Source organism: Zingiber officinale, chromosome 6B, assembly GCF_018446385.1.
Source record: "Zingiber officinale cultivar Zhangliang chromosome 6B, Zo_v1.1, whole genome shotgun sequence".
NCBI classification, from domain to species: Eukaryota; Viridiplantae; Streptophyta; class Magnoliopsida; order Zingiberales; family Zingiberaceae; genus Zingiber; species Zingiber officinale.
In genome coordinates this window covers 102022913-102035247 of record NC_055996.1, presented here as the reverse complement: position 1 = coordinate 102035247, position 12335 = coordinate 102022913, and the positions used below count along the sequence as shown (strand labels likewise).

The window sequence follows — 12335 nt, the reverse complement described above, 5'->3', positions numbered from 1 at the left end:
TTTGATAAATTAAAATTTTATTGATTTTACATTTAGATCTTTTTTTAATTTTAGAACAAGATATCATTTTTTTATCAAGTTGTTTCAAGCCTGAAGCATTGATTTGAAGCCCAAAATTAAGTCAAAGCTTCAAGGAACCACAAACACAAATGAAGCAGTGACCTGTAAAACTTGGAAGGTGTTCTTATTTGCAGTTGTTCATTATCTCCATAGAAACAGATTGGAAACTCTCAAACTCAAATTAAACAGATCTAGGATGACTTATAGTATTTCGTTGGTACGAACGGCATCTTCGTAATGACACCATCGTTTGACTTCCCCCGAATGATGATCTTGACGTCAGTTCCTGGCTTGTGGAGACCAGATTTGACATACCCCATTGCGATGTTCTTCTTCAGGCAGGGACTGAACCCACCACTCGTCACCTCTCCGATCTTTTCACCATCGCTGCTCAAGATCTCGCTGTGACTTCGTGGGGGTGGGCCTGTTGAGAAGAAACCAACGCGTCGGACCGGTGGCCCTTCCTCGAGTTGCTTCAGGATCACGGCTGCGCCCAAGAAGCCACCTTCTTTTCTTCTTCGTTTGCCAATTGCCCATGTGAGGCCAGCCTCAACAGGTGTGGTGTGTTGCTCCATGTCGTTCCCGTATAGACATAGGCCAGCTTCAAGGCGAAGACTGTCACGGGCACCTAACCCTGTCAACTTTATTTTCCTTTCAGATCTCTCCAGAATTGCTTTGGCAAGATCCACAGCATTCTCTGATGGAACCGATATCTCGAAACCATCTTCGCCTGTATAGCTGAAAATCTCAGGAAGATGAGATAAGGGAATAGTTGTGATTCAAGAAGCAGCAAGAAATGGTGGCATGACTTCTAGTTTGCCTATGGTCGCATGGGGTATTTAAGCTACAAATTTAAAGATGATTTTAAAATGATTTGAGATAGATGATTAGACATGCTGACTCAATTAGCGATGACAATATAAGGGTTTAAGCAGCAAAATATGAGAGATACTTAGGATGCCATAGAGGGAATCCTTCGACTAGTATCCACCATCAATTTCATAGACACCATTCATACTATCTTGAAAAGCAATACGACTATAGTATAATAGATCAAGCATTTTGAACTGTACTGTAATGCTTATACGGCATTGATATTATCCAGAGAGGGCAACTGTTTTGATTTCACTTCGCCAAGGACTAAGTTGTTTGCATTCACTCACAGGTATGGGATGATATAGGAAAAAAGATTTAACTATGTTCATTCCTCAAAATTAATAGTTTGATGCCTTGACCTAAGGATCATTTAGTTCTCTCTCTTAAAAAAATAGATAGTTATCTACTTGTTCAACAGTCAACACATTCGTAGGGAGCATGACAGCATATTCTCGCTATGTCCTTTTGTTGCAATTTTATTCAATCAAGGCCTTGAGTGTTGAAAAAAAAAATTATTGTCCTGATCCATGTCACATAACTTCCTGAAATCCTAAAAAAAAAAAAAGAAAGAAAGAAACATGTACCCAGTTCTTGTAAGGAAACAATGGGATCCGTTGATGTCCAATGTGCAGAACTCACTGAAATAAAGTTTGCTTAGATCCACTTTTGTCAGCAACTGAAGGACTGATGCAGCAAGAGGACCCTGGATTTGTTCATGAAGAATGGAAAGCCAATTCAGAGTTAGCCAGCATGGAAATTGATCAAAAAACAGTAAAATAGCTGATGCACAGACTGATGAGAGTGGTTTTTATAAGGATATAGATTGCATTCGATACAAGTGTTAGGTTATATATGAATTCTTAAGCATGAAAGTAAAGGCAAAGAAATGGAATCATGCTTAAGATATGAGCAAATTGAGGCATTAAGGACGAGCTATAGCCATCAAAGACCAACTGACATAGCAACTTCTGTCCTTGAAGCGATTGATGCCTCACCATATGTCGAAAGTTAATCAAAATAATTTCTCAAGAAGAAATCTGATAACATCAAAATCTTATATCCATAAAAACAATTTAATTTTCAGAATTTTTCTTGGATTAAAATAAACAAAGCCATGTCTATAACTGTATAGTGCACTGGCCATTTGATTGTAGTAGCTCAGTCACAAACTTGATGGACAAATGAATTCGATATCAAACAGAATTATATTCTGCTAGGATAAGCATTAAACAATGATGTCCTACCTACGCAGGTGTTTAAAATGATGTTTATCACATTCCAGTATGCACTATTTCATCAAGTAAAAGTAGAATGAAATCTTGAATCTTATTAATTTGATTGTAATGAATGCTCAGAATGTATATGATCTCTATGCAATGTAGAGAATTTAAAATACCAACATTCATACAACCAATTGAGATCTCTACAATTGAATTAAAATATGCACAAAGGTGGGATTCAGATATCTAACAACCTCAAAGCTGGAAACGACATTGATGTTTCGTTCCCTAAATGTTAAGTAACAGTTTCTCTATAGCTTATTCATGATGATGAGTAAGCAAAGTACTAAAAAAAACACATCAGTTTTGATGAACTAGATGGAAACACCAGCAATAGAATCTGAAAACTATGAACTGAATTCTGTAAGTATGATGGTCTACTCTTTAATTAATTATCAAGATCGACCGCAGCAGAGATCTTTATGTAGAAATGAAATAGAGAAGAAATCAAGATCAGATTTGTGGCCTTAAGATCGACCTAGAGCAGATCTGGAATACCTGGAGGGCAAGCAGCGACCTTTCGTCGTGAACGTGCCAATCAACAACCCCTCCCTTCTTCTTGAAGGCCTCCATATGGGCGCCGATGTGCGCCAGGTCCTTGTCTCTGCACCCAGCGTTCACCACCAGGTAAATGTGGTCGTCCTGCACCTTCGTCACCACGGAGTCATCGACGGCGCCGCCGCGCTCGTTGGTGAACACGGTGAGCGACCCAGTGCCGGGGCGCATCCCGGCGACGTCAGCCACGACGAGCGTCTCGAGGAAGGGAATGGCGTCGCGGCCGCGGAGGCTGAGGCCGCACATGTGGGAGACGTCGAACAGGCTCCCAAAGGCGCGGCAGTTGAGGGTGGAGTCCATGATGGAATCCTTATACTGGAGGGGCATGCTCCACCCGGCGAAAGGCACCATCTTTCCCCCGTTCTCGACGTGGAAGTCGTAGAGCGCGGTCTTCTTGAGCTCCACCGGCTCCGCGGCGGGGGCGGCCGAAAAGGGACGGGCTTTGGGGGCGGCGCCGGGCCTCGATTGGGCGATGCGCCGGGAGAGGCATTGGCCGAGCTGCCACAGGCCGCCTCCTCGCATCTCGGACTCCGATTGAACCGGATCGAATTGGAACGGAAAAGAGAGAAGAGTGACTGAGAGAAAGGTTGGCGGAGTGATCGGAGAAGAGATCGGAGAGAGATTTATATGGAGACGAAGAGATAGAAGAAGAGATGGAGTGGGTGGAGGAGGATCCGCTGATCCATTGGCGTGTGAGGAGGCAAGGGATGGGCTGCCAGTGGCAACCCTTCGTCTATTTTCGTTCTTTCAGCTCGGTAACTTTCGATGGCATTTGTGCATGATATTAAATTTTGTAATGGCAAATTGCAAAATTAAATTTTAAAATAATAAAAATTTTAAAAGGGTAAAAAATAATAATATAATTTAACATGGGAGTTAAAAACCAAACCCAAATGGACTTTTAAGTAAAAAAAAAATTAAAAAATAAAACCCCTATAATTTTGAACTTGGCTCTCGCTGTCTCGCATCACCTCCTCGTTCGTACATTTCACCTCCGCTCGCATTTGGAAGCGGCACTCCGGCGATAGCAAGTGGTTTTCCGGCTTCGAAGAGGCAGGAGCGAGGGGTTTTTTTGCTGGGACTGGGAGTCCTTTTCCACAGGTGACAGCGGGCAAGGGCCCTCTGATTGGCCCCTCCATCTCCTTCGAGGTTTAGCTCCAAGAAACTGGTTTTCCGGCAACAAAATCAAAGGAGTCTCCGAGGGTTCAGCCTGTTGGCTGAGTCTGAGAATGTCTTAAGAGTTTCTGAGGCAAAAGATGATTTCTTGAAAGAGGGTTCTCTTTGTTTCCGCCAAGAAAATTTGGGGCACGGTGGCGATGTGGAGCACGGCAAAGAAGTTTTCGGCGAGAGCGACGGAGAAATTGGAGCCTCCGTGGACGGTTCCGTGTACTCCCCATAAGGCGACGGTGGTCGCGAGCAATTTGAGCTATTGTACACCTTCCGGCCATGGGATGCCAAATCTGCAGCCGCAGGGCTCCCCTTATGTGCTAGCCAAACACGCCCAGGCAAGCAGAATTGAAATTTTCTAGCATTGCAACAAGAAATCTATCCTTTCTAAAAACATTATTATAAGTTGATAACTTGCTCCTCGTGGTTACTGAATCGTTTTTATTCGCTCTTATGGAATTCCGTTGCCCATCTGAGTGATAAACTGTTTGATTTCGTTATGTTTCTTAAGAATAATCTATCTGTAAGATTCAATCTACATAATTTCCTTTTCATTATGTGTGATACCCCAATTTTGTCCTACATAGCAAACTGTTGGCTAAGAAAGATAATTTATGATCTTAGATGGGTGAATACTTAAGAAGGCACAAAGTCAGGTTCCACTTCTCTTAATTTACTCGTATACATCATTACCATCATCCAGGAGTATTTGTCCCAAATATTTGGCCAGGTTACATGAATCTTGTCGCCTAGTGAACTCTACAAAGGTTTATATCATTGGTCATAGTTTACTCATGGTATGGGAGTGATTTAACCTTTGACGTCATTGTGTGAGTTGGTATTGTTTCTGTTGTAGTAATCAGATAGTTAATTTTGTTTATCTTTTTCCTATGGGAATTACAAATTCATTTTTGCCCACTTTTAAGACAACAAGAACTTTCACAGGGCAATCATTTTCTAGTTCTCTTTATATAATTTCTATATCTCTGACTGACTATCAAACAATTTTTCAATGCAATCTATTATAGGAATTGTGTTATTTGGTTGCTTTAGCAAATTACGTTTGAAATTAGAATTTATACCATTGTACAATTTTAACTCGTAAGCTTGGTTCTCCTTATGTAGCTTGTGTGCTAAGTGTTATGATGACAGTAATCATATTTCTTCCTCACAACTATTTTTGGAATAGAGAAAAGATCTCTAATTGTTATTTGATAATCTAAAGAGATTTTCTAATTATCTAAACTTTTTGTATCCATAGCTGCTGTTATGACCCCCTTGATATTCTTATAGGTTTTCTAGACCAGAATATTTCTTGTTGAGTGGTATTTTGTCAGTATTTGCATGGATGGTATGTGAATGTTCTGTGTGATTTGTTTATATTATTTTGAACTTGATATCATAAAAGGAGCGACACCGATAAGCATACCAGCATGTGTTGCATAGCCATTACTCGTTCAACTAAGCAACCATCATTGTTCGGTGACAAAAGCAAAGGCATGCAAGTTTGATAGTTGAATGATCTTAAACCTGATAACAATTTGCATTTCCTGGTAAAAACATAGAGATTCACAACTACAATAGCTTAATATTCCAATTTTTGACAATTTTCATATATTAACATACACCGGAATACATTTCGAAGCCATGTGAGCTATTATGCTACTAGCATATGGGACCTATTGTAGAAAAGCTTTGTTGGTCTCATCTAAGATGACACTACCAACTCCACTTAGAATCGATATGACTACTATAGACGGTCCAATACTAAACAAATGAAGATCTCCTCTAGACGGGAGAAGATCTTCTTTTAAAAGTAGTTTAGTTCCATCTGCCAAAGCTTGAAGAATTCCCAAGGGGCCAACATATTAAGGCCCAATACGTTATTCTAGTGCTGCAGATATTTCTCTTTCCAACCACACAATTACTAGTACCCCTATTATAATCCTCAATGTAAGGATTAAAATGGGCTTTCAGGAGAGTTTACCTTTTGTCAAACCGGTCCTTCAGACGTTTGGACTTTTGCTCAACATCAGATAATTCAGGACTTTCACCTAGTATCCTTGACCCTCGGATTTCTTGCCTGGTGTCCGTGACCTTAGGACTTTCACCTAGTGTCCTCGACCCTAGGATTTCGCCCGACATCCTCGACCTGCCGAGACTTTGCCCAGTCCCACGAACTAGGACTTGTAGTCACAACTAGGACTTCTCACTTTCCTAGTGTCCACTAGGACTTCTTTGCTTAGCCTCAACTAGGGCTTTCACTTTGCCTAAAATCACTTAAGACTTTCCTCCACACTCAGTTAGACTTATTAGATCACAACTTAACTTTGAACCTTACCAAATATTAAAACACAAGTTTGATTAGCTAGTGCTTACACAACAACAACAACCAAGCCTTTTCCCACTAAGTGGGGTCGGCTGTATGAATCCTTTTACGCCATTGAGCTCTATCTCCTATTATATCATCATCTATATTTAAATAAATTTTATCTTGTTTTATTGTTGCTAACCAAGTCTTTTTTGGTCTTCCTCTTCCTCGTTTTATATGCATGTTTATCATAGTTTCACATCGCCTAACTGGAGCATTTATTGGTCGTCTAAGTACATGTCCGTACCATCTTAAACGTGTCTCTCTGAGTTTTTCCTCAATAGATGCAACTCCTACTTTCTCTCTAATGCTCTCATTTCTTATTTTGTCCATCCTCGTATGTCCACACATCCACCTTAACATCCTCATCTCTGCAACTCTCATCTTCTGCTCATGTGCTCGAGTCATAGCCCAACATTCAGCTCCATATAACATAGCAGGTCTAACTGCTGTTTTATAGAACTTACCTTTAAGTTTAAGAAGTACTTTACGGTCACATAAAACACTCGACGCTCCCCTCCATTTCACCCATCCTGCTTGTATTCTATGTAAGACATCTCTCTCAATCCCTCCATCATTTTGTAAAAATGATCCTAAATATTTAAATTTCTCGGTTCCAGGCAACTCGTCCTCTCCTATCTTAACAATTGTTTCATTACTTCTAATATTGCTAAACTTAAATTCCATATATTCAGTCTTTAATCTACTAAGCTTAAAACCTTTCCTTCTAGTGTTTTCCTCTAAGATTCTAGCTTAGCATTTACTCCTTCACGTGTCTCATCTACCAAAATAATATTATCTGCAAACAACATGCACCACGGTACTGTGTCTTGAATGTGTGCGGTGAGTTCGTCCATAATTAATGTAAAAAGATAGGGACTTAGAGTCGATCCTTGATGTAACCATATCTTTATTGGAAATGCTTCAGTTACTCCGCCTGAAGTCTTTACTCTAGTCGTTACATTAGTTCAATATATGTTACGCTAACACCTCTCTTTTCTAAAATTCTCCATATAATTTCTCTTGGGACTCTATCATATGCCTTTTCTAAGTCAATGAATACCATGTGTAGATCTTGTTTTTGCTCTCGATATTTTTCAATTAATTATCTAAGAAGATGTATAGCTTCTATTGTCGACCTTCCAGGCATGAACCCAAATTGATTTTCTGTCACTATGGTCTCCTTCCTTAATCTTTTTTCTATTACTTTTTCCCAAAGTTTCATAGTATGACTCATTAGTTTAATGCCCCTATAGTTTGCACAATTTTGTACGTCTCCCTTATTCTTATATAAGGGAACTAGAGTACTTATCCTCCATTGATCAGGCATTTTTTTCGTTTTCAATATCATGCTAAATAATTTTGTAAGTCATTCAATACTTTGTTTCCCTAAGCACTTCCATACCTCTATCGGAATATCATCTGGTCCAACGGCTTTTCCATTGTGCATCTCATTTAAAGCTTGTTTTACTTCTGAAGTTTGAATTCTACGATAAAAATTAAAATTTCGATGCTCATTTGACCTAATTAAATTACCTAAGTTAAGTTGGTAATTAGCTAGTTTGAATTCTAGCTTGATTAGCTAGTGCTTATGCTATAAAAATAGGAAATTATTTGACTAGCTCCGTTAATTTATTCAGGCATCATTCACAACTTTGTGGATTGAAGTATTGCATGAAATGGGCCTTTTGTGCACTTAATTCTTTCATGAGCATGGACCAAATTGAGGAAATCAGTCATTACTAACCCACTTTTGGCAACACTTCAGTATGGCAACTTCAAATTGAGAAGGCAATGAAACTAAATATTCTTTTTCGTAAATCTATAGTTCTTGCTACTGTTCTGGCTCTTGAAGATATATATTGTTCATTCTTACATCCTCATCAGTTAATACCTTCCTTCATAATTAGTGGTTAACTTGGACTCACAATTTTTCTGGATGAATGGCAGATTATTGACAAAGATCCACAAAAGTCAATTCCATTATTTTGGGCTGCTATAAACAGTGGTGACCGAGTTGACAGTGCACTGAAGGACATGGCCTTTTCAATGAAACAGATGAATCGAGCTGAAGAAGCCATAGAGGCTATTAAATCTTTTCGCCACCTATGCTCTCCCCTATCACAAGAATCCATCGACAATGTCCTTCTTGAACTCTACAAGGTAAGTTCAACTTTTTAGAGAACCACAAGGTAAATTAATGCCTACTGTACTATAAGAAAATAAACGCTAATCGTTATGAATGCTAGTTTTCATCTTGGTAATTAGTATCACAGATTATCTGCTCATGATCTATACTACCAGTGGATCAACAAACTATTTCCCATTTTATTGGAGGATCAATAATATTCTCAACTATATCTCACATTATAGAATTTATATTGGTATCAATTTCTGTAGTAAATTTCATACAAAGAATAATTTGTGTAATCTGGTGGTAATCTCCTGTTCTTCATGTGCATTACTAGAAATGTGGGAGAATAAATGACCAAATTGAGATGCTAAACTTCAAGTTAAAGATGCTTGATGAGGGGCTAGCCTTTGGTGGGAGGAAAACAAAGTTAACAAGATACAAAGGCAAAAGGTTTTATGTCTCCCTTGACCATGAAAAATGCAGGTAGCTAGGTTTCTGGTCATTTTATCTCTATAATAAATGTATTGGCAAATGTTATTATCTCTAGTTTGGACACACTGAACTCTGAATATCAAATTTCATTTGATCAAGAACATGTTTTCGCAGGCTTCTAGGAAACCTTGCCTGGCTTCACATGCAATCTGAGAATTATGGAGAAGCCGAACAACTTTACAGGTGAGGTTCTGTGAATCACTTTTGCTACCATTTCCTAACATTTACCTTAATAATTTACTTTAGTGGTGATCAAGTGAATGTTTTATTTTAACAAAATAAAAAGTAAATAATTTGTGCATCTATGCTATTGGCTTACTGATTAATGATTGAGTAAACAGGAAATTGATTTATGTTTAATCACTCACCTAGCTTCTTGTTTAAACAATTCAAAGGTTGTTCCATTTTTGCAATAAAGTGCAAAGATAAGGATGAAACCATTTTTTATGCTAGCGGTGGGCTCAAGTAAAGAAGCTCTAGTGATGAGTTTTGGGTTTTATTCTGATAACACGCATGTGGTGTTACTGGCACAGTTGGTACTTGCATGTGGTGTTGTTGCAATAGGTAATGGGGTCATGTATAACCTAGTTATATAACCAAATGTTGTGAATAACCTATCTTAGTATTTTACTGTATTACCCTTAGTTACAAAACTAATTATTATTATTATTATTATTATTATTTTAACTCTACATTTTCCCTTTTTTTTAAGTTTTTTTTAAGTTTTTTTTAATTATTTTTTTATTATTTTTTACGTTTTAAAATTTTTTAATTTTAATCTTTAATTTTTAAATTTTTTATATATTTTTAAAAATTTTTACGTTTTTTCTATATTTTTTTTTACGTTTTTCCATTTTTTTTATTTTTTTTTTATTTGTATGTTTTTTTTATTTTTTAAAATTTTTACTTTTTTTATTATTTTTTTATATTTTTCTATTTTTTTAATGTTTTTTTTTATTGAAGGGTATTTTTGGTTAAAAAAAAATCGTTAACCCCGGAATCAAGAAAAACCTCAATTTTCTGAAATTCCGGGTTGCATGCCCCTTTTGCTTACGTATTGAACATAGAGCATTCGTCAAGAATCATCGATTACTTAAACCAACAGAGTTTTTGTTGATAACCTTGGATGGATAACCAAGGTTATCAAGGATAACCTCCAATCAAACGCACCCCTAAAAGTTTATCTTTTTGCCATTCATTTAACTTGCAGTAAACTACCAGTTTCCAGCATATATAATCTAACACTAACAAGATGTATAGTAGATAGTTCTTGTACAAAGCAATTAGCTCAATTCCTGGAACTCCTAACATAAGTGCCATATAATACAATTGAAAATATCACTGTAGAAAAAGTTAAGTGTGATATTCGTTGCTATCTTTCTCCTTAACTACTTTTGTAGCTTGCTCCAAAGTCTAGATGATGGTTATATATTTTGTATAATTTTTGTGCGTCAGGTTACTCTTTAAAAAGTTTAACAAGCAACTCACAGTTTATGATTGCTGAGTCAAAGAAGGATATTTGGCTTAATTATTTCTGAAATATAATGCCTGAGCTACTCAAAGCTACTGTCCTGTCTTGACACACAGATTTATCACTTAAAAGGTTCTTGACTATTCAGTTTGCAGGTGGAAAGGGGAAAGTTGCATGAGAAACTGAAGATTAAGCCACTAAAATTTTCCTTTTGTGTATGGTTGCAGGAAAGCATTGGCAATCGAGGAGGATAACAACAAGCAGTGTAATTTAGCCATCTGCTTGATGAAGAACGGAAGACTTGTGGAGGCTAAGTCAATCCTACAATCTGTTAGAAGTGCACTAGTAGAAGCTTTTGATGAGCTCTCCCTTAAATCTTTGAAAAGGGCTGTTAAAGTGCTCATGGAACTTGAACCTCAAGGTGATCCTTTTGGCAACGAGGAAGATTTTCTAAAAGAGGATATTTTACAAGGTGGGAATGACCAACTCTTCAATATTCAATATTGGTGGGAGAAAAAACCTAAAATGACAGATCATGTGCCGGAGAAGTTTGCATTTACTAGCAATCTTGATCAGAATGAGTTTGATGGTATTAGCTCTAGCTGTTATTTAGATTTGGCCAGTAAGAACAAAAGCCAAAGGTCTGTCTTAGGTAAAGAAAGACAGAGTTACCATGAAATTGACACAGAATCAGCTTTAGAAAACGATTCAGTCTTGATCAGGGGATCAGGTCAAACACCAGATTCTTCAAATTTAACTAGACAAAGAGCAGCGATACAAGAGCATGTTTACCTGAAATCTAGAGAAAAAGATCATGTCTTGAAACCCAAGAGCTTGAACAGAATATGGTCGACTGCGACGGTAAAATCACAACAAAAAAGTGATGGGAGCTTGCCAAGTAGCAGAAATCAGAATTGGAACACAGAACCTAATGCCTTTATTAATGATGAGAGGCTAACTAACATCTTTGAGACTCCCACAAGAATTTCGAAGGATGGTCATTCCCCAGCTTTAAGTAGAGCAGGTACAAAGAAACACGATTCTTTTCTGACTGGTGTACGGGCGTGGTACGACTTGATAGAGGAGTTAAGAAGTTTCAACATCAGCATAGATACCGCAGCTTCAAATTCCACTACATCTGAAGTTAATCTCAAGACTCAACTGATCAGGAAGACTGAGAGGAAACTTTGGGCTGACATGGTTGAGGAGGAAGAAGAACTTGCAAATCAGAAACTAAGCATGCATGTGGAAGCTACTAACAAATGCATAGTTGAATCCGAAATTTGTCTCAGGACTCAGCTGGTCCAAAAGAGTCGAAAGAGAAACTGGAATGGCAGGGTAGATGAAGAAGAATCCTCAAACTTTGATAGCAGAGGGAGAAGCTGGATTGATATGCCAGAGGATGATAGATCCATATCTGATGCAAAATTAGCTAATGGTTCACCGATGCAACCCAGTTCATCAGTCCGTCGAGCGCTCTTGTTAGGCTTTGAAGACTCTGATGTAACAATTGATTGAATTGCAAGCCAAAGGCTGTTAGGCTTTGAAGATATGTAGAAAATCACTTTGTAAGTTGGAAATCAGATAAATTGTAAATGAAATTTGTCTACTGTGATTGCTTTTGTTCTTTCATTTTATTTTTTTCAACTTGTATAGAGGAAAGATGATCTAATTCTCACTATTACTGAAAGGATTGTAAATCCTTTTCTCTTTGAAAAGTGCGTTAGACAAGAAATTACATGGCTCGAAAGGACGCAGCGAAAGAGAGGCACGGGACAGACGTTTGTGCCGTTACCAAAACTATCCCAGAGTTAGTTGTTTGTTTCAGGGAAAGTTTATCTGACGTCCGGAATGTTTTTCTCTTTTTAAAACTGACCCCTAAATCTTTAAAATCATTTAAAAATCAGGATGTTCAAAAATAAATTTTTT

At 37.8% G+C, this 12335-nt stretch overlaps 2 protein-coding genes across 2 annotated transcripts; one reads left to right on the top strand and one right to left on the bottom strand.

Moving 5' to 3' along the window:
- Nucleotides 1–163: 163 nt before the first annotated feature.
- LOC121988544 (aminomethyltransferase, mitochondrial-like) lies at nt 164–3548 on the bottom strand. Its single transcript, XM_042542012.1, has 3 exons — nt 2715–3548; nt 1521–1639; nt 164–798 (listed from the first exon to the last, which is right to left on the bottom strand). The coding sequence occupies exons 1-3, from the start codon at nt 3291–3293 to the stop codon at nt 252–254; spliced, it is 1245 nt and encodes a 414-aa protein (XP_042397946.1). The 5' UTR covers nt 3294–3548; the 3' UTR covers nt 164–251.
- Nucleotides 3549–3764: 216 nt separating this feature from the next.
- Nucleotides 3765–12158, top strand: LOC121988543. Its single transcript, XM_042542011.1, has 5 exons — nt 3765–4276; nt 8260–8472; nt 8778–8926; nt 9050–9118; nt 10634–12158. The coding sequence occupies exons 1-5, from the start codon at nt 4088–4090 to the stop codon at nt 11922–11924; spliced, it is 1911 nt and encodes a 636-aa protein (XP_042397945.1). The 5' UTR covers nt 3765–4087; the 3' UTR covers nt 11925–12158.
- Nucleotides 12159–12335: the final 177 nt, after the last annotated feature.